General features: G+C 38.8%; 1 protein-coding gene across 2 annotated transcripts in view; it reads right to left on the bottom strand.

Annotated features, from left to right (window-relative positions):
• Nucleotides 1–1,288: 1,288 nt before the first annotated feature.
• LAMA2 (laminin subunit alpha 2) overlaps nucleotides 1,289–21,277 on the bottom strand; it is a 717,179-nt gene continuing 697,190 nt past the window's right edge. For both annotated transcript variants that reach the window (XM_049901052.1, XM_049901136.1), the window contains exons 57-63: nucleotides 14,508–14,620; nucleotides 13,992–14,181; nucleotides 11,563–11,718; nucleotides 8,906–9,059; nucleotides 5,556–5,686; nucleotides 3,396–3,618; nucleotides 1,289–1,638 (exon numbers count right to left, since the gene is read on the bottom strand). In XM_049901052.1, coding sequence (XP_049757009.1) covers nucleotides 1,481–1,638; nucleotides 3,396–3,618; nucleotides 5,556–5,686; nucleotides 8,906–9,059; nucleotides 11,563–11,718; nucleotides 13,992–14,181; nucleotides 14,508–14,620 — 1,125 coding nt within the window. In that variant the 3' untranslated portion in view covers nucleotides 1,289–1,480. The remainder of the gene's footprint in view (nucleotides 1,639–3,395; nucleotides 3,619–5,555; nucleotides 5,687–8,905; nucleotides 9,060–11,562; nucleotides 11,719–13,991; nucleotides 14,182–14,507; nucleotides 14,621–21,277) is intronic.

Raw genomic sequence — 21,277 nt, 5'->3', positions numbered from 1 at the left:
ACTTGCCAGCCTCTACAATCACATGAGCCATTCCCTTGAGATAAATCTCCCTTTCTGTATATATGCATCACTGCCTTTGTTTCTCTAGGGAACCCAGCCTAAGACACTGTTCTAGAATGAAGTACAGCCAAGTTCTATTGAGCAACTGGCCAAAGATGAGATGCTAAGAGTGTGTTAGCCATCACCCTGATTAGAAACAGCACCTTTCTTTTCCCAGTGGATAACATTGTCAGGGAGGATTATTCTTTTTTTTTTTTGCTATAAATTCCATTGTGAGGGCAGTCTCCTGCTTTTTAAAAATGTCTTACAATAATAGACTACAACTACTTATACTGAAAATGCCAAATGATTCCTTTTTTGCTTGAGTTGATGAATAAAATCTAGGCCAGTTTTCTCAGAGGTCCTTTTGCAGGTGATTGAAATACAGAGGAAAAAGAGCACAAAACATTTTTTAAGGAAATTAATTTGTTAGGTCAAATTACAACTCAAAAAGATACAAGGCAATGATGTTTAAGTTTCTGGCTTTTTGTTTCCTGCTAGGTCAAAACACATTTCAGCATTATTTCTTTCTACTTAAGTGTAGATTGTGATATTCACTGTAAACTTAAAAGAGCCCAAAGTCTCAGTACTGTAGGATCAAATGTGTGCTTAATTGTTATTCTGGAGCTTGGGACTGCTATGTTCCCAAAGCCTATAAATCATTATCAAACAAGAAAATCAAGTAATTAAGCTCTCCGCCCTGAATCTGATCTATACTCACTAACTTCAGCATAAAAGGGTATTCATTCAAATGGCTAGTTAAACTCTGTAATAATGAACTTGGATCAGGGAAATGATTTGCTAATGCTTTCACAAACATTGGGAGTATGGGAGCTGATTTTCTCCCTACCCTACACACCAAATCCACAGTTGTTCTTAGTGGCCTGCACGGGAAGCCGAAGCCAGAGCCAAAGCCAATGTGCACAGAAAAGGATGAGAAAAAGTATTAACAGGAGTAAAAAAAAAAATGTTGCCATCGATCCAACTCACAGCAACCCCATAGGACAGAGTAGAACCGCCCCATAGAACTTCCAAGGAGCAGCTGGTGGATTCAAACTGCTGACCTTCTGATTAGTAGCCAAGCTCTTAACCATTGTGCCACCAGTTGCCTTCGCGAATTCCATCAGAGCAGAGCTCTTCTTGTAATGACTGCAGGGCGTGTTGCAAACTCAGCAATTTATGGTCAGTTGCCTTTTGTACTTAGACATAGTCAAACAAAACAAGCTGTTATTTAGAATGAAATAACTGGTTTATTATTTATGGACTTGAGAAAGAAACGGAATTAAATTCAGTCTCAGATCTGAATTAGCACCAACTGAATACAGAAAGGATTTAATATATGTGTACCAATTAGTTTTATTAACATACGTAGGTAAAATATACTTGTTTTACTTGATTATACTTGTTTTGAGGACACTTCTTGGGGTTAAACTTATTTTTATCAGTTGGCTGGGCACGATACAGGTTGAACACCTCTCAGCTCCAAGGCTTTGGCAAAATTAACCTCCAGTGGCTTGCCAGTTCCTTTGGTGAGCCTCAGGGATCGGATGCAACCTCGGAACCGAATGTTGGTTGTCAGGCCAAACTGATTGAGGCCATCTAAAGAAGAAAAAAAAAAAAAAGGGTGAGAGGGCTTAATTTAGAAAAGGTGCTGTTATGTTAAGACTATGTCGGTTCTTAGCTTGAGATTAAATTGGAAGGCTGTCTTATGTAAAGTTGTCAGTTTGTCCTATTGTGGTGACCTGCATGCTACTATGATGCTGAAAACTATGGCACGGTTATTTCAAATACCAGCAAATACCTGCTGTGGACAGGTTTCAGTGGAGCCTCCAGACTAAGACTAGGAAGAAAGGCTTGGTGATCTACTTCCAAAAATTAACCAACGAAAGCCCCATGAATTATAATAGAATACTGTTCGACGCAGTGCAGGAAGATGAGTCCTCTAGGTTGGAAGGCACTCATAAAACACAGTGGCCGAAACAATGGACTCAAGGATCTCAAAGATCATGAAGATGGTGCAAGACTGGGCAACATTTCATTCTGTTTTACATGGGGGTCATCACGAGGCACAGGTGACTCAATGGCAATTAAGAGCACGTCTCAAAGCCAGCTGTTAGCTTGAGATTAAATTAGAAGGCTGTCTTTATTAAAAGTTAAGCCTATAAAGAAATATCAACTTTTTATAGTTATATATTATGAAATATGAAAACATCTAGAAGTATACATTTTAAGGCAGCAAACAAAGAATTGGTTTGGAATGAACTAATTTAGAGTTGTGATATAAAACCATTAAATTTTATTTAATAAAACACAGCAATTAAGCAAATACTCTAAATACTCAGTTAGGACATGAGTTTTTAAAGGCGGATTTATTACCTTCTTAAAAGGTTAAATGGGTTGAAAACTCATACAAAACCTTCTTCCTTCTATTCTTTCAGCAGGCCTGCTAGGTACTAACTAGGCTGCTGTTTCTTAAGTGAGGTAGACTGGCAATGGAGGAGTACATTATACCCTTCCTAATCTTGGTGTTATTCCTGATTGAAGCAGAAGAGGGTCTTTTTAAAACTCAGAAGCAACTTTGGAAAGAGGAGCTCTAAATCGGTCCCCATTTTGCCTGTATCTTTTTCTCTGTCAACACTGCCGAGTAAGTGTTTTGTTAAGCAAAGGAGCTTTGGGGACAAAAGTTTCTCTTGCCTAAATGATGAAAGAGCATTTCAAGTCCGTATTCTTACAAAAAAAAAGAAAAAAATTTATTAAATGGCGCTTAGCTTATTTCTCATCAAGTTGGTCACTCGTATTTATGGGTATTTTAGGTAACCCTCTATGGCTCGAATGCTATACTTAATATGCTGGAGAAGGATTTTTGAATGCAGATTTATTGCTCGGGTTTCTTTGTAATATAAATATAAACTCTATAATAACTGAAGGGAGAAATTAGTTAGGTTTAACCCAATGATTTCCAGAACTTGAGGAAATACATTCCATAACATTTTATGATTCCTCTGGTATATTAATTTAAAATAATCACAAAGAACACTACCTCTGGCGCCAATTTCTGTTAAATGTCTCATATCTTTTATAAGCAAAATTCATTTCCTCTAGCCTCAATCACCCTACAAATTAAATTTGGGGGGCTATCATGAAAAGGTTAGTCCCATGTGGTTTATATAAATAATATGCTCATTTTACACATTGGAAATTTTAGCTAAGGCGTTATTTATGGAAGTAGATTCTAAAGCTAGGGCCCAAGTACACTTAAATTCACATTCTTGGACATATTTATATGAATATAAATATTTTCAAAACCACTAACACAACAGAGCAAAGGCATTCTTGCTGGGGTAGCCAGCACTCACCTGGGAAACCTCCAACAAACACAGGGTCATTTGTGTCAGCTGATGTAGAAGCTGGGTTTGGGCTTTGGGCTTCCACCTGGTTCCCATCAACCGTCAGCTCAATGCGGTGTTTGATCTTGTTGGCAGTGACCTTATGCCACTGTCCATCACACAAACGCCCTGGGATCCCAGCATCATAGACAGCAGTGAATCGGCCAGCTCCATTGTCCACATGAAACATGAGCTAGAAAGTAGGGAATTGAACGGTCACAGACGGTTTCATTAGAGGGATATCATAATGGTTCACATAGTACAATTATTAGGTCTCTAGGAAAGATGTTGGCTGAAGAGTTTGATGTGAATATAACTGGGTCACATTAAAAAAATTAAAATGTGACAGAAATTAAAATACAAATGTAATCACCAGTAGTTATAAATTATGTTTTTTGTATTTAAGCATTACCGGGGGAAATAGACAAGAGGTATGAAGTAGATAATAGTTCTGCTTTCAGAAAATGTGAAGTACAATTTGAGGCCAAATAACAACAAAAAGACCTAGTATACACGGGGAAAAATTCTGCCACAGTTCTTTTTAGAGTGTTAGAGCTCTTGGTGGACCTTATAACCTTACATTAAAAGATGTTGTTTAAATTGACTCACTAATGCCATTTACAAATACATGGTAAAGGATTATTGTCATTGTTTTTAAATTTAAACTTTTGATGTTGTAATTGTAGTTTTCTTTCCTACATGGGTTCCATCTGCACACAGGATGGAAAGTTACATAAATGACTTTTGGGGGGCAAACTTCATTTCACAGGTGCCAAAGTCTTTGAGCCAGAAGGCTAGTTAACGTCCTAAAAATGAATAAATTAGATTGGAAGTTCTTGTCTAAAAAAAAAAAAACAATCTGCTTTGAGTAATGTGGAAAGGTCCCTGAAATTTGAGATGACAGAATTCTTTTGAAGCTGATGAAGACAAGAAACATACTGAAACAATAAAAACATTTAATACAATTGCCAACACATTTGACGAAGTAAAAGAAAAGAAATAGCATTAAAAAAAAAAAAAAGATTTAAAGTGCAATAGGTGAAAAGTTCATAAACTATATAGTGTTGTAAATATTAATTAATAGCTTTACTATGCAGAGTGTGGTTTGTAATAAACAGAAATCCACATGCCCTGTAAAGGAACTTATACATTGGCATGTTGATAGTAACAGCAGTTATCAGCAGGTGATAAAATGAGGCTCGCTCTGAAAAAGATGCAGCCACAGTGTGTTTCAAAAATTTGGCAAAACTATTAAGTGTAGCTTATTTGTTCACCCTTTTGTCTCTGAGATCCTGGATCTTTTTTGTTATATTGCCTTTGAGGATGACTTGGGACCTGAGGAGGGGCTGGTAGAAGGCAAGGAAAAGAGTATTTTAAGTCACTGCTGGGCTTGGGAAGGCAGTAATAACACCCTAACAGTGAAATACAGAGTTGAAGTATGATTCCTATTTAATAGCCAAATAGGAAACTTAAGGAACTTCTTGCTTTGCCTCCTCTACTTATTTGTTCCCTATAGTACAAAGTATATACAAACAGATCCTATCACTGCAGGTCGCTGGTGACAGGCAGGCAGGGACTAAAGACATGTGTTGAATTAGATTATCAATTTTTTTTTTTTTTGGTAAGCAAATTGATAAAATACTTTTGCTACTAATTTGCTGTTTTTATAATGGTATCTCAATGCTTTTAAAATATCATGTCAGCTGGATACCCTGGATTCTGAGAGGTGTCTACCCTATTATCAGAGGCAAAGACTGATTTTCAATGATGCAAGTCTCTTCCTCCATTGGAATCCATAGTTTTATAAACTGTTTTTATAAAGAGGAAAATAACAGTGTTCTTTTAGCAGCATGATTAGAGCTTGAGATCTAAACCATTTGGTGTCATATTAGTCAATACAACTGGCTTGCTTTGGAATGAGCACTTTTAAAGTTTACACGGGTCCACAAAATAATTGTGCAAAAACACATACGAATTGAAATAATCTAGAAGGATCAAAAAGATACAAACTAGCTTTCTCCAAACAAAGAATATAGTGGGGCTTCAATTTGAAGACTTCATAAGATTTCTCTAAGTATGAATGATATTACGATGAGGAGATCCAGAAATGTTCGCACTGCTGACATTCACCTTTTCATCAATCATTTCGATACCCATTCCATCCATTTTTTGGCTGCTAATTCCCAGAAGAACTCCAGTGGTCCTAGTTGTGCGGAATTCAAATTCTACAAGAAGGTCCAAGCCCACCTTGAATCCACCAACTGTAAAATGAAGATTTTTTGTTTTTTAAATTGCAGTTTAGAGTTTAGGGAATGTTACTTCAAATTTGTACAATGCAATGGTTTTACTAGATTTCAGTTCATATGTTAACCAATTAGAATGAGGAATGTCAGTTATGGATTCCCATATGGGCTTCACGTCCACCATCATATCACTTGACACTTTATTGGTTATTGCTTATTTTCGTGGCTACCTTCCCTGCTAGAATGTAGGTTCTCTGAGGGCAGGGACTGGGTCTTTATTGCTCACAAACTGATTCTTGGTGTATAGCAAACTATGTGGCACATAAAAAAACAAAACAAAATCCGGTGCTGTCAAGTTGACTCTGACTCATGGAGACCCCATGTTTTACGGAGTAGAACTGCTCTGTAGGGTTTTCTTGCTTTAATCTTTACTAAAGCACTTTACCAGGCCTTTCTTCTGTGGCGTCACTGGCTAGGTTTGAACTGCCAACCTGTAGGATAGTAGTTGAGCACAAACCATTTGAACAACCCAGGGATCTCTATTTGGCATTAAAAAACAAAAACAAAAAGACCAAAAAAACCGTTGGTGTTGGTTGACTCTTATTCATAGCAACACTATAGGACAGAGATCTGCCCCACAGGGTTTCCAAGGCTTTAATCTTTACAGAAGCAGACCATCACATTTTTCTCCCATGGGCTGGCTGTTGGGTTTGAACTGCCGACCTTTTGGTTAGCAACTGATCACCTTAACCATTGTGCCATACATAATGGAGGTTTACTATATGTTTGTTGAATAAATAAATAAATAAACATACACAGAGACTGACTCAAAGAATCTCACAGCCAGGTATGATTATGTTAGAAATCTTTCTGTTGGATTAAGTGATTCTTTCGTAAAATGTCACTAGAACATTCTAAAAGGTACAATGATTTGAAAGAGTTAAAAAATTCCCATTTTATTTATAAAGAAAGAAAATACAAGTACTATCTGAATGGGAAGATTCTGGGTTTTAATAAACTTCTCTAGCTCATCCAGTTCAGTCTTTTCCCTAGAGCTTTTCGCATTTGATTCATTCATTTATTTAGTTTTTGGCAAATATTTAAGACACGCTTCTTAGAAACAAAGTGATACTGAACTGTTCCAAGAAGCCATCGTTTAACTAAAGGACACTTTAGCCTAATTAATAACGAATGTTTGCCTCGAGCGTAGCACTTTTATAAAGAATTCCCTATGTGAGTGTAAGCTGACAACAGTCAAAGCACAGAGGAGCACTTGAAGAGTTTAATGGTGATGAAACAATACGGGTAGAGATAGAACGGCAATACAACGTGAAGTGTCTAACGTTGTCGAACTGTTCATGTAGAAATTGTGAATGGATACATGTTTGGTTGTATATTTTGGCACCAAAAATAAAATATTATTAAAAAGAAAACAAAATGATCTATTAAATTCCATGTTATACTACATCGACTGCATAGAGTGTTAGGGAAGAACCTCAAGAAAATTTTCTTCCTGTCTTTTATTTATTACACAACAAGAAAAACATGGTATGGGTAACCACAACTGTCTCCAAAGAAGGGGGAAACCTGTTATGTGGAAGGCTTTTTGGGGCAAAAATGGGCCTAGAAAAGATTTTAAAAGAAAAGGGTAGAAGAAGCTAACTTGTTCTGAAAATAAAACAGAAAGACTTGGTTTCTGTTCCGAAAAGGAGTTGTGGGAAAAGAGAACAGAGGAATGACAGACGTGAAGTAGTTCAGCTGAGGACAGGGTGAGGAGCAAAGAGGTCAGTTAAAAAAGAAAAAAAAAAAAAAAAAGAACAGTGTTGGGATGACTGGAAAGCTTTTAAAAACAAAGATGTCTAAGGTTTAAATTGAAGCTGTGCATTTTCCAGTGAAGTAACCTCCTCTGACCACCCAAGTCTTATATAGATTGTATTACACTCCATGTCGAGGGGTGGCAGGGGATGTTAGAAACTGGGAAAGTGGCTAATTTCCTGGTCTAGAGTGATGTAGAACCTGAAGAGCCCAGGCGGGATCGCAAATCAATCCATTGACTCCAGAAGCTGAAGTTTGCCATCAAATTTACCCAAGAGAACAATAGCCATTTTTGAATTTGCAGAAATCTTGGAAAAGGCTTGAAACTTCCACAGCACAGAGAATTTGAGGGTCAATATGGTTATTAAAAAAAAAAAAAATTTTTTTTATAACCATCCTATTTTTTTCTGCTTATGCATCGGTGAGGTTTTCTACTTGTACTCTTTGTTGGAGGACCTTGCCCTTCCACTTCCCACACCGTTTGCATGTGAGTGTTAAACTTATCTTCTAAATCCTAGCTGAATGCTACTTCCTCTGGGAAACTTTTCTTGATTTTCCTAACCAAATTTAATCTTTCTTCTAAAATAGTCACAGAATTTTGCTGTATGTCTTTTATAGTTCATAATCATTCCTATTTGTTTTCTTGTGATTTCGCAGCATACAGAATCTTATTTCTTGATAATATAGTCTTGTGGGAGAGAAATATGCCTTATTTACTTGTTTCCCATAATAGTTTGTAGATACTATATGTTCACTATTTTTTAATGAACAGATGAATGTGCCTATTAGTTATATGGTTAAATATCCTACCTTAAATTAGGTTAATGCCAGATTTATTTTAGTATTATATAGAGGTTATTTCATATTTTTCTTTCCACATTGTACACTCACTATCAGTGATCCAGATTTGCCCTAGAAATGTTCATTGGAAAGGCAGGAATACTTAAAGAAAGCCTGGGAAAGGTACATTCATCACCATCAACAGGAAATGGGTATAAGTATGTGTGCATTGTGGGGGAGAGGCATGAAATTGAGTTCTGCAAAACACTGGAGCAGAAGAAAGAAAAACGGCATTTCATCTTCAGAAGAGTAGAAATGGAAAAATGGGAAAGTAGATAAAACTGCATGGAATAAACTGATGAACGATTTGGCAGAATTACACTTGTTTTACTGTTGATTTCCAGGGAAGGAAATGGATAGAACAAGCTCTCCAAGTAGACTTTTACTTTATTCTATTAGTTCTTATCAGAATTAGATACATTAACTTTCAAGAGGTATTTTTATTACTTTTGTAAGTTTCATTCTTGGTTTAAATAAAAGATACTAGTTAAGATCCCAGGGACTTTTATTTTTTGGTAAAAGCGAGAAATTCATGTTTGTAACTGGTTAATATTTAAAGGGAAGGGAATAGAAGAACCTTACCTGCTGTGGCAAAACCTGTTCCATCGAAGTATGTTCCCTTCTGAGCATCTGCAAAACATGTCCCGACATGGAAGCTGGAGGTTGGCTTTTCAAGGTCAGCAGGGGCCTCTGCCATCTGAAGATTCCTGATGCAGCCCTCAATGCTGTAGGTGACCTAAATATTCAAGTTAGAAGACATAAACGTCAGGTTTCTGCAGACCTTTGCCTTTATGTGGAATGCAATCATTTGTAAGGAGCTGTACGGATGTAATTCTTAGCCAGTTGCATATGGCAGCCCCAAAGGCTGTCAGGGTCTGCACTATTACTCCAGGCTTCACAGCATGGTGCAGAGATTCCTGTGTTGTGCCTCTCAACTAGAATGTATCTAGCCTGGAATATGATCCTTCTGATTTTCGGTGGTTCCTATATCTGTAACAGAACCACTGGCTTGACAGAGCTATGGGCTCCACTTGGATGTCATAACTTTTTTTTCTTTCTTTTTTTATTGTACTTTAGATGAAGGCTTACAGAACAAACGAGCTTCTCATTAAATAGTTGGTACACATACTGTTTTAACATTGGTTAACAACTCCATGATATGTCAACACTCTCCCTTCTCGAACTTGGGTTCCCTTTTAACAGCTTTCCTGTCTTCTCCTGCCTTCTAGTCCTTGCCCGTGAGCTGGTGTGCTCCTCTTGTTTTGTTTTATGGGCCTGTCTAATCTTTGGCTGAAGGGCGAGCCTCAAGAGTGACTTCATTACTGAGTTAAAAGGGTATCCAGGGGCCATACTCTTGGAGTTTCTCCAGTCTCTCTCAGGCCACTAAGTCTGGGTTTTTTTTTTTTTTTTTTTTTTGTGTGAGTTAGAATTTTCTTCTACATTTTTCTCCAGCTCTGTTTGGGACCCTCTACTGTGATCTCTGTCAGGTCAGTCAGTGGTGGTAGCCAGGCATCATCTAGTTGTACTGGACTTGTCTTGTGGAGGCTGTGGTAGTTGTGGTCCATTAGTCCTTCAGACTAATCTTTCCCTTGTGTCTTTAGCTTTCTTCATTCTTGCACAAGGTAAGGTCATGGAAGCTCCATAGATATATCCAAACTCCCTGAGGGACCGAATTACTGGGCTGAGGGCTGTGGGGACCATGGTCTCAGGGAACATCTAGCTCGATCAGCATAATATAGTTTATAAAGAAAATGTTCTACTTTCTGCTTTGGTGAGTAGTGTCTGGGGTCTTAAAAGCCTGTGAGTGGCCATCTGAGATACTCCATTGGATGTCATAACTTTTAATTAGTCTCCATGTTTCTGATTTCATGTTTCCATTAATAGCTTATTAACCTTATTATGTATACATTTTGCCATAATCTATATTCAATTCCACTTGAAAAAGGTAATTAGGTTTGGTTCAGGGTTTCTTCCTTTTGAAAATCTAATGAAAGCAGTGGACCCTTCCCTAAGGAAATGCACATACACGTAACACTTGAAAGTTTGCATTAAACATCTGGGGTTCAGGAACTCTAGAAAGAAATCAACCATACTCTGCTCCATTATACTTCTTCGGGTTTCAGGGGCTCACATTAATCACTTTTGCCACTCTCACTTCAGAGACTCTCATTTACAGTCCAACAGCTATAAAAGAAGAGTAATACTGATCGTACACAGAGAAGCCAAATACTGAGAATCACACTATAATGGGCAATTGTTTTTGATGAATAAACAAATCTATGTGTATTATCAAGTGTTCTAATTTCAGAATAGAAATGTATCACATTTACATGTAGTGTGTTCTCTGAAAACACTAATCCTCTATGCTCTTGGAATAATGCTATCCAAAGCAAACCAAGACACACAGTTTGACAGAAAATTATTTTGTGAATATTGATTTACAAAACTGTGGGGACTTTAAATTCTGAATCCAATATTGGGTAACTATACTCTAAATGCTGCATCTCTCAATATATGTGGTTTCCAATCCTGAAACATGAACATCAACACCATCATTATCATCTTCCTTGCTGTCTATATGACTGGTACTATTTCAAGCACTTTAAATATATTACCTCATTTAACCTTTATAGTGACCCTATTTGTTTGGTGGTGGTTTAGTGGTGGAATTTTCATCTTCCATGTGGGAGACCGAGGTTCGATTCCTACCCAACATACCATCTGTTTGTCATTAGAGGCTTGCATGTTGCTATGATGCTAAACAGGTCTCAGCAGTGTTTGGACTAAGACAGACTAGGAGGATAGTCCTGCTACTTCTGAAAAATTAGCCAATGAAAATTGTATTGATCACAAGGGTTTCATCCTGTTGTGCATGGCGTCCTCACGAGTCAAGAACCAACTCAACAGCAGCTAGCAACACAACATTATTATCCTATTTTATAAATGAGGGAACTTTGTCAAAGAAAAGTAAGTAACTTGCTCCAGCTCACACAGCTAGCTAGTCAATAGTAAAGGAGCTATTCAAACCAAGGGAGTTTGGCTGCAGAGTTCATGCTTTGCTCTGTGATATTGCCTTTCATAGTCAGATCTGCCTATGAAATCTTCTGTCACTTTTCAGAAAACTTATTTCTTATCCACCTGTAAGTGATTGTGGGCAAATGTGACCTAATAATTCAAAATACAAGAATAAATAACTCAGCCAGTTATTTAGACAAGAAAGAAACAAATTAGACACTTACTGGACCTATTCTTCGGGTAGTATAGTTGATGGGCAGCCCTCCAACATATAGCATTCCTACAACGTCCAGGATATCAGCTTTCTTGGGACTGATGGTTCTGTTGGAGGCATCATCTACATAAAGAATTCCTTCTTGCTTAATTCGCATAATCTTAATCTACAAAAAAACAAGAGGCGCCATCAATACCAATCTTGGACAAATTTCAAACACAGAGTATAAGACATGGACTTTTATCAGATACCTAAGAAAAAGGGAAATAACTTTTACTGAGTGCCTAGTGTGTGTGAAGCCCATAATATAAGTGAAATTAGGCCTATGTTGCAGCTTATCACAAATTCTGTCCTCTTCATTACTATTATCTACAAAAGAATACAAAATTTTTCTGGCTAAGTTTTAGATTGAAGATTCTTCTATAGGTTGCCAAGGGTGCATCTGTATCAAGAGGCAGACATGTTGGAAGGAACCTCGGAGACTGATGGCTATGTCATGAATTAACTGGGTTACAAAATCAAAGTCCAGTTTTAAAAGTGTATTAGTTTGATTGAGCAAAGCCTGGGCTAGTCAACACAATTTTAGGTAATCTACACGCCCCTCTCTACAGAACTAAACAAAGAGCAGTGCAACCAAGCTGCAGTGCCATTTCTGTAGCACCTGATTAGTACCAAGCCAGGGAGGGAGGGGAAAGCTGACTGATGAGATGCTGAAATTATGGCAGTGGCATGAATTATCTTCTTGGATAGAGTAAAACAAGGGGTGTGAATACTGGCTTGAGCATACAACCAAAAAAAAAAAAAAAAAAAACCTAAAGTCACTGCCATCGAGTTGATTCCAACTCATAGAGACCCTACAGGACAGAGTAGAACTGCCCCAGTTGGCAGCTGGTAGATTTGAACTGCTGACCTTTTGGTTAGCAGATGAGCTTTTAACCACTGTGTCACCAGGGCTCCTGAGTATGCAACCAGGACTCTGAATTTAGGGAAATGAGTGCGTGAGCCTCTGAAATGCTAGCTTACAATGATCATTTTAAAATGGGTCTAGATCAGAATTAGAGTTATTTAAGATCTTATTTTACCTTAAGCTATTCTGGTGTGGGAAGTAGTTTTTAAAAACCTTTAAAATAAAAGGATTTTTTAATTTGGCTCATTATGATATTTAAATTTCCTTCCTTAATCCCGGAAACCCTGGTGGTGTAGTGGTTAAGTACTACAGCTGCTTAACCAAGAGGTCGGCAGTTCAAATCTGCAGGTGCTCCCTGGAAACTCTATGGGGCAGTTCTACTCTGTCCTATAGGGTTGCTATGAGTTGGAATCAACTTGGTGGCAGTGGGTTTGGTTTTGGTTGGTCGTTAATCCCACCCTTATGTGGCCCAACAATATGTCTTTCTTTCAAGTGTTATATTTTTTATTCTACTAGCTAGAGATCAGAATAAACCCACAATGAGAGTTCCTTCATGACGACTGATCTTTGAAAGTGATAATGTTCCAAGCAAATAAGAAAATTCCATTTCTTATTTTCGTGATAACAAACTGGTAGGCTTTGCATTTTTATTTCAGGTTCTTTGGCTTTCTATAGGATATGAAAAGTCCAAGTACGTTAATATATCAAATTAAAACATTTTATTGGTCTATTTTGGGAAGCTTTACTTAATAGGCTATCACAGGTGCAGAGACAAATTCTGAGATTTTATTTTAATTAGGCAGTATATTATCTACTTGCAATCATGCCAAAGAGGACAATAAGCTGGCAAATGAGCCTCCTGTGACCATAATAGTACCAGTTTCTGGGTGTAAGGCCAAAGTTTTTTAAGTTGTTCCAAATGAACATAGGTGGAAACGATACCTCAGAGCCCTTTAAATACAATATAGCAGAGATTCCAGACTCTGGTTTTCACAGAACAGTAGCGGTTGGGTGTGGGGGCTAACTCTTTGGGCCCAGCCTAGTGTTGGCAACTTTTAATTTTGCCAAACATTCTTTCATAAAAGAGAGGTCACTTTAGTACCTTAAAACTAGGTCAACATAATCTCAGAATAAATATTATCCCTTTAAATGGAAGAAATAGAGCTTCCTGATTAATACACTCCAATGTCATATATTCCTCACTTCCAGTAGCAAAAATGTGTTCAGTTGCCTGGCCCTAGACTGTGGGCAGATGTTTGGGAACCTCAGTCATGGAGCATGATAGAACCCTACAGTACCATGATGAAGCATTTAACTAGTTAAACATAAACCTATCCAGGTCTTATCACATTTTCCAGGGTTGTGGCAATTGTATAAGGCTCTTGCTCTATTATAGTCTCTGCCACTCTCTAGTAGCCCCACAGTGTCTGCACTGGCAAAAGAGTACTGGCACCAGGGGAAGGCCGATGGCTGCCACCCATACTCTGTACCCACATCAGAGGCCACCGCCAATGTCCTGGGGACTATAATACCTTGTGCCACTGGCCATCATTGATTTTGGTGGGGATCATGGTTTTGGTGTCACCACTTCCCAAGTCATAACTGAAGTAGGGCAATCCATTTCTCAGCTGAACAGTAGCAAAGTCAGCATGATTGATCCGAGCCATGTAAAAAAGCAATCCCGATTCAGCTTCGGTTCGCACTTCAAACTCAATTGTGAGGCTGTGAAATCAAAGCATACAAAATAAAACAAGGCATTCTTCTAAGATAGAATAATGGCAGATTATGAGTGTACTTCCACAGAAGTAGAGCAAACCTTCTCCGAGGTGAGGACTCTCCAGGTCTGCTGATTTTCTAACCTGGGCTGCTCAGGCTCAGAAAAATATAATTCTATTCTCTACTACACACCATGAATTTAAAAAAAAAAAAAACACACACACACACACACTTCATTAATTTATACATACAGTTGATTAAACTTGATTAAATGCAAATACCCAGTACTTTGATTTATCAGTTTTTGCAAAACATCTCAGACTAATACATACCGGTTCTTAACCTTGGTGTCATCAAATGCAATTGCAATGTGACTATTTTTTGAAAGCCCAAACTGCTTACTCCCCAGCAAAAGGGCTGGTTCTGAATCTACAGCACAAGGACCCTGTAAAATACAAGGGGAGAGAGAAAAAGGAAGTTATGGACTCTGTTCTTTGAAAATGTAATGTTGTTGTCAGGTGTGGTCGTGTGGGTTCCAACGCATAGTGACCCTATGTACAATAGGGCAAAACACTGCCTGGTCCTGTGTCATTCTCATAATTGTTGTTATGCTCAACCCATTGTTGCAGCCACTGTGTCAGTCTGTTTGGTTGAGCATCTTCCTCTCTTTTGCTGCCCCTCTGCTGGTATTTAATTGTTTCTCAAAAACTAGCTTGGTGTCTTTGTATAGTCTTATTTAAGTTCCTTGAGAATAAAAATTGACTCTTATTTATCTCTGTATTCTACTGCATAACCAAAAAACCAAACCAAACCCGCTGCCGTTGAGTCGATTCCAACTCATAGCAATCCTATAGGACAGAGTAGAACTGCCCCATAGAGTTTTCAAGGAGTGCCTGGTGGACTTGAACTGGTGACTTCTTGGTTAGCAGCTGTAGCACTTAACCACTCTATCACCAGGGTTTCCTTCTATTAAAAAAAAGTACTTATTAAATGTCTACTGAATGTGAATCAGTTTTCATATATTTTTGAATTGCCAAATGAATGTGTTCAACAAATATTTATTAACTAATGTTTTTCATTACCCTCTAAGGAAAAACATTGCTTATATTTCTGAGGAAATCAGAATTTCCTTTTTACTTTTACTTCGCTTAGGAAGAGTTTCAGTCTTAGAAGACTGTAACAGGGAAAATGACAAGCTAGCTACCCAGGAGATTATAACAGTAGAAAAACATTTTTCTTCTTGCCCTCCCCATTCCCATCTCCTGTTATATTACTTTTCCTTGAAAATTATCGGCCCACTAGAAGGTTTCCATGAATTTAGACTTTCAAGATGGTGTATCTAAACCTGCAAGTCAGCCCATTCAAGTCCTTAGCCAGTTGCTAGGCAACCAAGCACATGTTTTAATGTAACCCATCATACACCATTTCAACTGCCACTGTTCAAAGATTAGGATCCTAGCGTGCTTAAGAGAGAGAGTCAGGTGTAGGGCCGGCTTCATAGGAGTGCAACGTGTGCAGTCACTTGGTTTAAGCCTCTGCTGTCGCCATCTTGAAATTCTTAATAATTTTTGAACAAAGGTCCTTGAATTTCCATTTTGCATTGGGCCCTGCAAATTATATAGCCAGTCCTCGCTAGGTGGCCCATATTTGACTACTGTAAGCCTCAGCTCAACAGAATATTAAGCTTTCTTAAATTACCAAAGCCACAATTCTTTTCCCTTTTCTCTATTTTCACAAGATAGCTCCATATACTGGTTGGTTAGAAAGGCTTGTAGAACATGTAGTACATGAGAAAATAAATAACCTGCGTACTCTGACCAACCCACCTGTTTTTGACATCTGCACTGAATAGTTCTCAATAGGCCACTGCCCCAGGGAGCACTGACTTGGTGCCCGAACAGCTCAAGGCAGCCTCTTTGATGAGAAGTGTTCTTTCTGAATAGTGTGCCTCAGATATGACTCATTGGTGCATAGACAATTTCTACTCGGTGAGGAAAAGCCTCATTCTCCTTTCTCTTGAGCTTAATCATACTGAGCTGTTTGCCACAGCAGGTAAGAGGCTTTACGTGTTTTGAAATGCTATGAAATTGGTCTTCATGGGGGTATTTTCTTTCTTGCTCCCCAGGTTATGGTCAGTTATAAAAAGCAGGCTGTGGCTGAAATTCCTGAGATATGCACAAACCCAGTGGGGAGGACAGGAAAATGTTCACTTGGAGAGCTGACCACATGGCGCACCTTTCCTATTACACTGCCTGCAAAGAGAGCCCAAAAGGAAAAGGCTTTGGAGCCTTAGTGTCTCAGCAGTCAATGTTGCTATTAACATAATTGGGAACGTTTATCAAGCTCTCACGACATTTCCTGTACAGAGGGCCATCGTAACACACATAGGTAGCCTGTGATCTCCCCTCAGAAATCTCTAAAAGAACCTTTCCAGATATGAGCCCACTGGGGGAAGAATTTGACTAAAACTTCTCTAAACCCTCAGCTCTGAAAACTGAGGGATTGAAAAGGTCAATGAATGTTGAAGATTTAGGGAACAATAATGCACAGTCTAAAAGAAAACTACCACCAGATTATTTCTATCTCATTGTTAACACTGTGGTCACTTCTCTAGTTTTCATAAGCCAATACAAACCAGTTGTTCTCGAGTGGGTTCCAATTCATGGCAACCCATGTGCCTCAGAGTAGAACTGGCTTCCACAGGGTTTTCAGTGGTTGATTTTTGGAAGCAGAACACCAGGCCCTTCTTTGGAGGCAACTCTGAATGGACTCAAATTTCCAACCTTTTGGTTAGCAGCTGTGCATATTAACCGTGTGCACCCCCCAGGGACTCCTAGTTAATACATAAAAATGTTAATATAAAATAACTTTTCTAATATAATTTTTAAAATTATCAAGGTAGCAGCTGCAAAGATTAGATATTTTATTGTTAGCAGCTCTATGTCCGGAGAACTTTTGACTTTATATGTTGCCTCATGGCCCTAATGCTGTGATCAAGTTGCTTGTTGCTCGACTGTACCGGTATTTCCAGAACTGCTCCTGAGCTGAGCAGTAGTTCTCCATCACTTGGTATCAGATACTCTAGATGGAAAAGTCCCTCCTTAAGTCATGTCCAGAACACCTCTGACCAGAAAAGGACAGGGATTTTGTAAGGGTCCTTTTGAGAAGTACTGCCTGAAACCAAAAACCAAATCCAGTGCCATCGAGTTGATTCCGACTCACAGCGACTCTATCTATAGGCAGAGTAGAACTGCCCCATAGGGTTTCCAAGGAGTGGCTAGTGGATTCGAACTGCTGATCTTTTGGTTCACAGCCAAACTCTTAACCACTGCGCCACCAGGGCTCCATTGTGTGAAATACCCACTTAAAATTTAGGAAGAAAAGCGCCCTCCAGTGTGGCTTCTTGACTTCTGCAACAGGTGGATCTTGAGAAACAGGCGGAAGCAGTGGTTAACAAAACAATATTCTCAGATGGACCAATGATACAGAATAGAGTAACAATTTACCACTCCCTTTGGCAACGGACAAAGTCTAAAACCAGTACAGTAAGTTCATTTTTCTTTCATAACATCCTGAACAGATGTTTACTATTATTGATCTGCAATAAGATGGAGCTTATGGATATTCCTTTAATAAAACTACCACCTTCCTGTATAAAACTAACAGTTGAAAAAGGGTCTGAGAAGTGCCTGTGTAGGAATACTTTTGTATGAACCTACTTTACCATTTATATAGGGAATAAAACTCTCAAGCCTCTAATCTGGTAGATTTTTTTGGTGTAAATATAGACCTCCTCTCTCCCTTGGTTAAAGGGAGACGAACGTGGATCATGTCTGCTTATAGCAACACTGTTCGCTGGTGTATCCGAAAACGTGCCTGATTTTAGGGTACGTAAGTTTTTTTTTTTTTTTAAACACAGCGCCATTTCCCAGCGTTTCACCCGCTGCTGTATTCTCTTCCCCCTCTCTCAGGTCCCTCCGAGGGTAGAGCTCCTCGCCCTGGCTCTCAAGCTTTTGTTTCTACTTCTAACATTTTAAAGAGGAACATGTGAGATGGAATAGAAAGTGCCCCTCGGTTCACACAAGAATAAAACGATCTTGTAATTAAGGACGTATTCAACCCTGCTTCCTACAATCATCTAAACTAAAAAAGAGGGATAGGAGGAAGAGTCTTCAAATGAGGTAATTACAAGGTCACCGCAAGATGAACCTTCCTCCTTCAAGGTGATGTGAACTTGAGGGGAGTCATCATATTTACGGACATGATACTTAACCTGTGTTGGTTTGGAAACACTGATTTCTGAAACAATAATAAAAATCAGGGTCACAGTTGAAGCGCATCAATCTTAACACGTTACAATTCTGCCACCTGGTGGCGACTCTTTAAAGTACTACCAAACGCTTTAAAAAAAAAAAAAAAAAAACCAAACCCATTGCCCCGGAATTAATTCTGACTCATAAAGACCCCTACAGGACAGGGTAGGACTGCCCCCATAGGGTTCACAAGGCTGTAAGCTTTACAGAAGCAGGTTGCTACATCTTTCTCCCACGGAGCAGCTGGGGGGTTCGAACAGCCAACCTTTTGGTTGGCAGCCGAGTGCTTAAACCCTGCACCGCGAGAGGTCCTTCACTACCAGTATGCTTGGGGGAAATGTGATATAAAACAAGGACACGAGGTACTAGCTGTTTGTCTCTGCTTGGCAGGTAACTAGCTGTGGTCAGATAGGTACTGGGTGGGGGTCTACATGTGGCAGTGCACCTGTTGATAAGAGTGGGAGGGGATTCTGAAGGAAGTCATGTTTCTTTTAGGGAAGTGTTTAGGAAGTGGAATAAAAAAAAAAGGAGGTGGAATAGTGCAGTAAACTAGTAAGGGGTGAACACTTTCCCACCCTCACACTGTTACGCATTTAATTTCAGGTCAGAATAAAGCCGTGGTCATTTGCAACTGGCTAATCGATGGCTAGCATTTGGAAATTGCTGGATTCAACATGGCATATGATTGGTCAATAAACCTTTGAATTCAGAGCACAAGTTTAAAATGCATTTATCAAAACTGAATCTTTGTCATTGAAAGCACCACAAAAGAATGCTCATAAAAACTGCATAATTTTCTTCCTTCTTGGGTCAATAATCCCTCTAACAAATGTTGGCTAAAATTACATCTGAGAAGTTGGACGTGTATTGGTGAGGCTCTTTTTATAGATGAATACTAAGTAGAAGACACATTTTACAGCACTAACTTTAATGTTCTCAGGTATAAAATTCCTACTTATGCCATTTATTGACAAACTGAATTTTGTTAATTCTCTGCATATGAGTTCTTTGGTGGGTATTGGTCATTTGTAGTAATATTGACACACTAAAGCCCAAACGAGGTCCCTGGGTGGTGCAAATGATTAATGAGCTTGGCCGCTAACTGAAAGGTTGGAAGTTCTAGTCCACCCAGAGGCACCTCAAAAGAAAGGCCTGGCGTTCTATTTCTAAAAAATCAGCTATTGAAAACCCGACAGAGCACAGTTCTACTCTGACACACGTGGGTTTGCCGTGAGTGGGAATCGACTTAACGGCAGCTGGTTTTTGGTTTAAAGCTTGTATAAGCTTGAATAGCGATTTCTTGCAGTATGGAAAATGTGTATTTTCCCTTTATATGGGTATCAGTATCCAATCCACTTATCCTGTGGCCTAAACTGTACTTAGATATTAAAGTTGTAATATGAAAGCTGCTAGAAAAATAATTTCTTTGACTCTATTCTTTCCTTGTCTGCATACTCCTTTGCCCAAGCCCCAAAGACCCATTATCAGCCCAGGGACTCTCGATGATTACTCATATCTCTTGTCTTAGTTTTCACATTTTTAAACTCTGCAGTTCAAAGTTCAACTTTCCAATAAAATTCAAGAAAAAAACATGCAGCCAGCTCATTGTATACAAATCTACACAGGTCATGCTGGTTATGAAGACTTGGTATAAACATTGCACATACTTGCAAAGAACTCATTGGATTTCAACAAATTTCTGTAATATTTGAAGTGAAGACTGTTATCTACCCCTCACCCCCTGCCATCTCTGTGAGAAATATACACAAACATAATTCATAGAAGTGTTTCTTCTAGCTTTAAATAGGCTAAAGAATAAGAGAGAAATAGAAAATACAGGCTACCACACTGTCAAATGAGCTGCTATGTGTGAAATGCTCTCTAATCTATAATGCTCTAACATGTATTAATAACGTTGTTGTTGTTGTTAGGTGCCCTCGAGTTGGTTCCGACTCATAGCAACCCTATGCACAACAGAATGAAACACTGCCTGGTCCTGCGCCATCCTCACAATTGTTGCTATGCTCGAGCCCACTGTTGCAGCCACTGTGTCAATTCATCTTGTTGAGGGTCTTCCTCTTTTTTGCTGATCTTCTGTTTTTCCAAGAATGATGTCCTTCCCCAGGGACTGATTCCTCCTGACAACATGTCCAAAGTATGTGAGACATATTGTCGCCATCCTTGCTTCTAAGGAGCATTCTGGTTGTACAGATTTGTTAGTTCTTTTGGCAGTCCATGGTATATTCAATATTCTTCTCCAACACCACAATTCAAAGGCATCAATTCTTTTTGGTCATCCCTTATTTGTTGGCCAGCTTTCCCATGTGTATGAAGCGATAGAAAACACCATGGCTTGGGTCAGGAGCACCTTAGGCCTCAAGGTGACATCTTTGCTTTTCAACACTTTAAAGAGGTCTTTTGCAGCTGATTTGCCCAATGCAACGCGTCTTTTGATTTCTTGACTGCTGCTTCCATGGGTGTTGATTGTGGATCCAAGTAAAATGACATCCTTGACAACCTCAATCATTTCTCTGTTTATCATGATGTTGCTTATTGGTCCAGTTGTGAGAATTTTTACTTTATGTAGAGTGTAATCTATACTGAAGCCTGTGGTCTTTGATCCTCTTCACTTTCAGCAAGCAATGTTGTTTATCATCCGCATAAGGCAGGTTGTTAGTGAGTCTTCCACCGATCCTGATGCCCGGTTCTTCATATTGTCCAGCTTCTCAGATCATTTGCTCAGCATGTATGGTGAAAGGATACAATCCTGATGCACACCTTTCCTGAGT

This window comes from Elephas maximus, chromosome 1, assembly GCF_024166365.1.
Source record: "Elephas maximus indicus isolate mEleMax1 chromosome 1, mEleMax1 primary haplotype, whole genome shotgun sequence".
In the NCBI taxonomy this organism is placed as follows: domain Eukaryota; kingdom Metazoa; phylum Chordata; class Mammalia; order Proboscidea; family Elephantidae; genus Elephas; species Elephas maximus.
The sequence above is the reverse complement of the archived record's forward strand: the minus strand, read 5'-3'. Positions and strand labels throughout refer to the sequence as shown.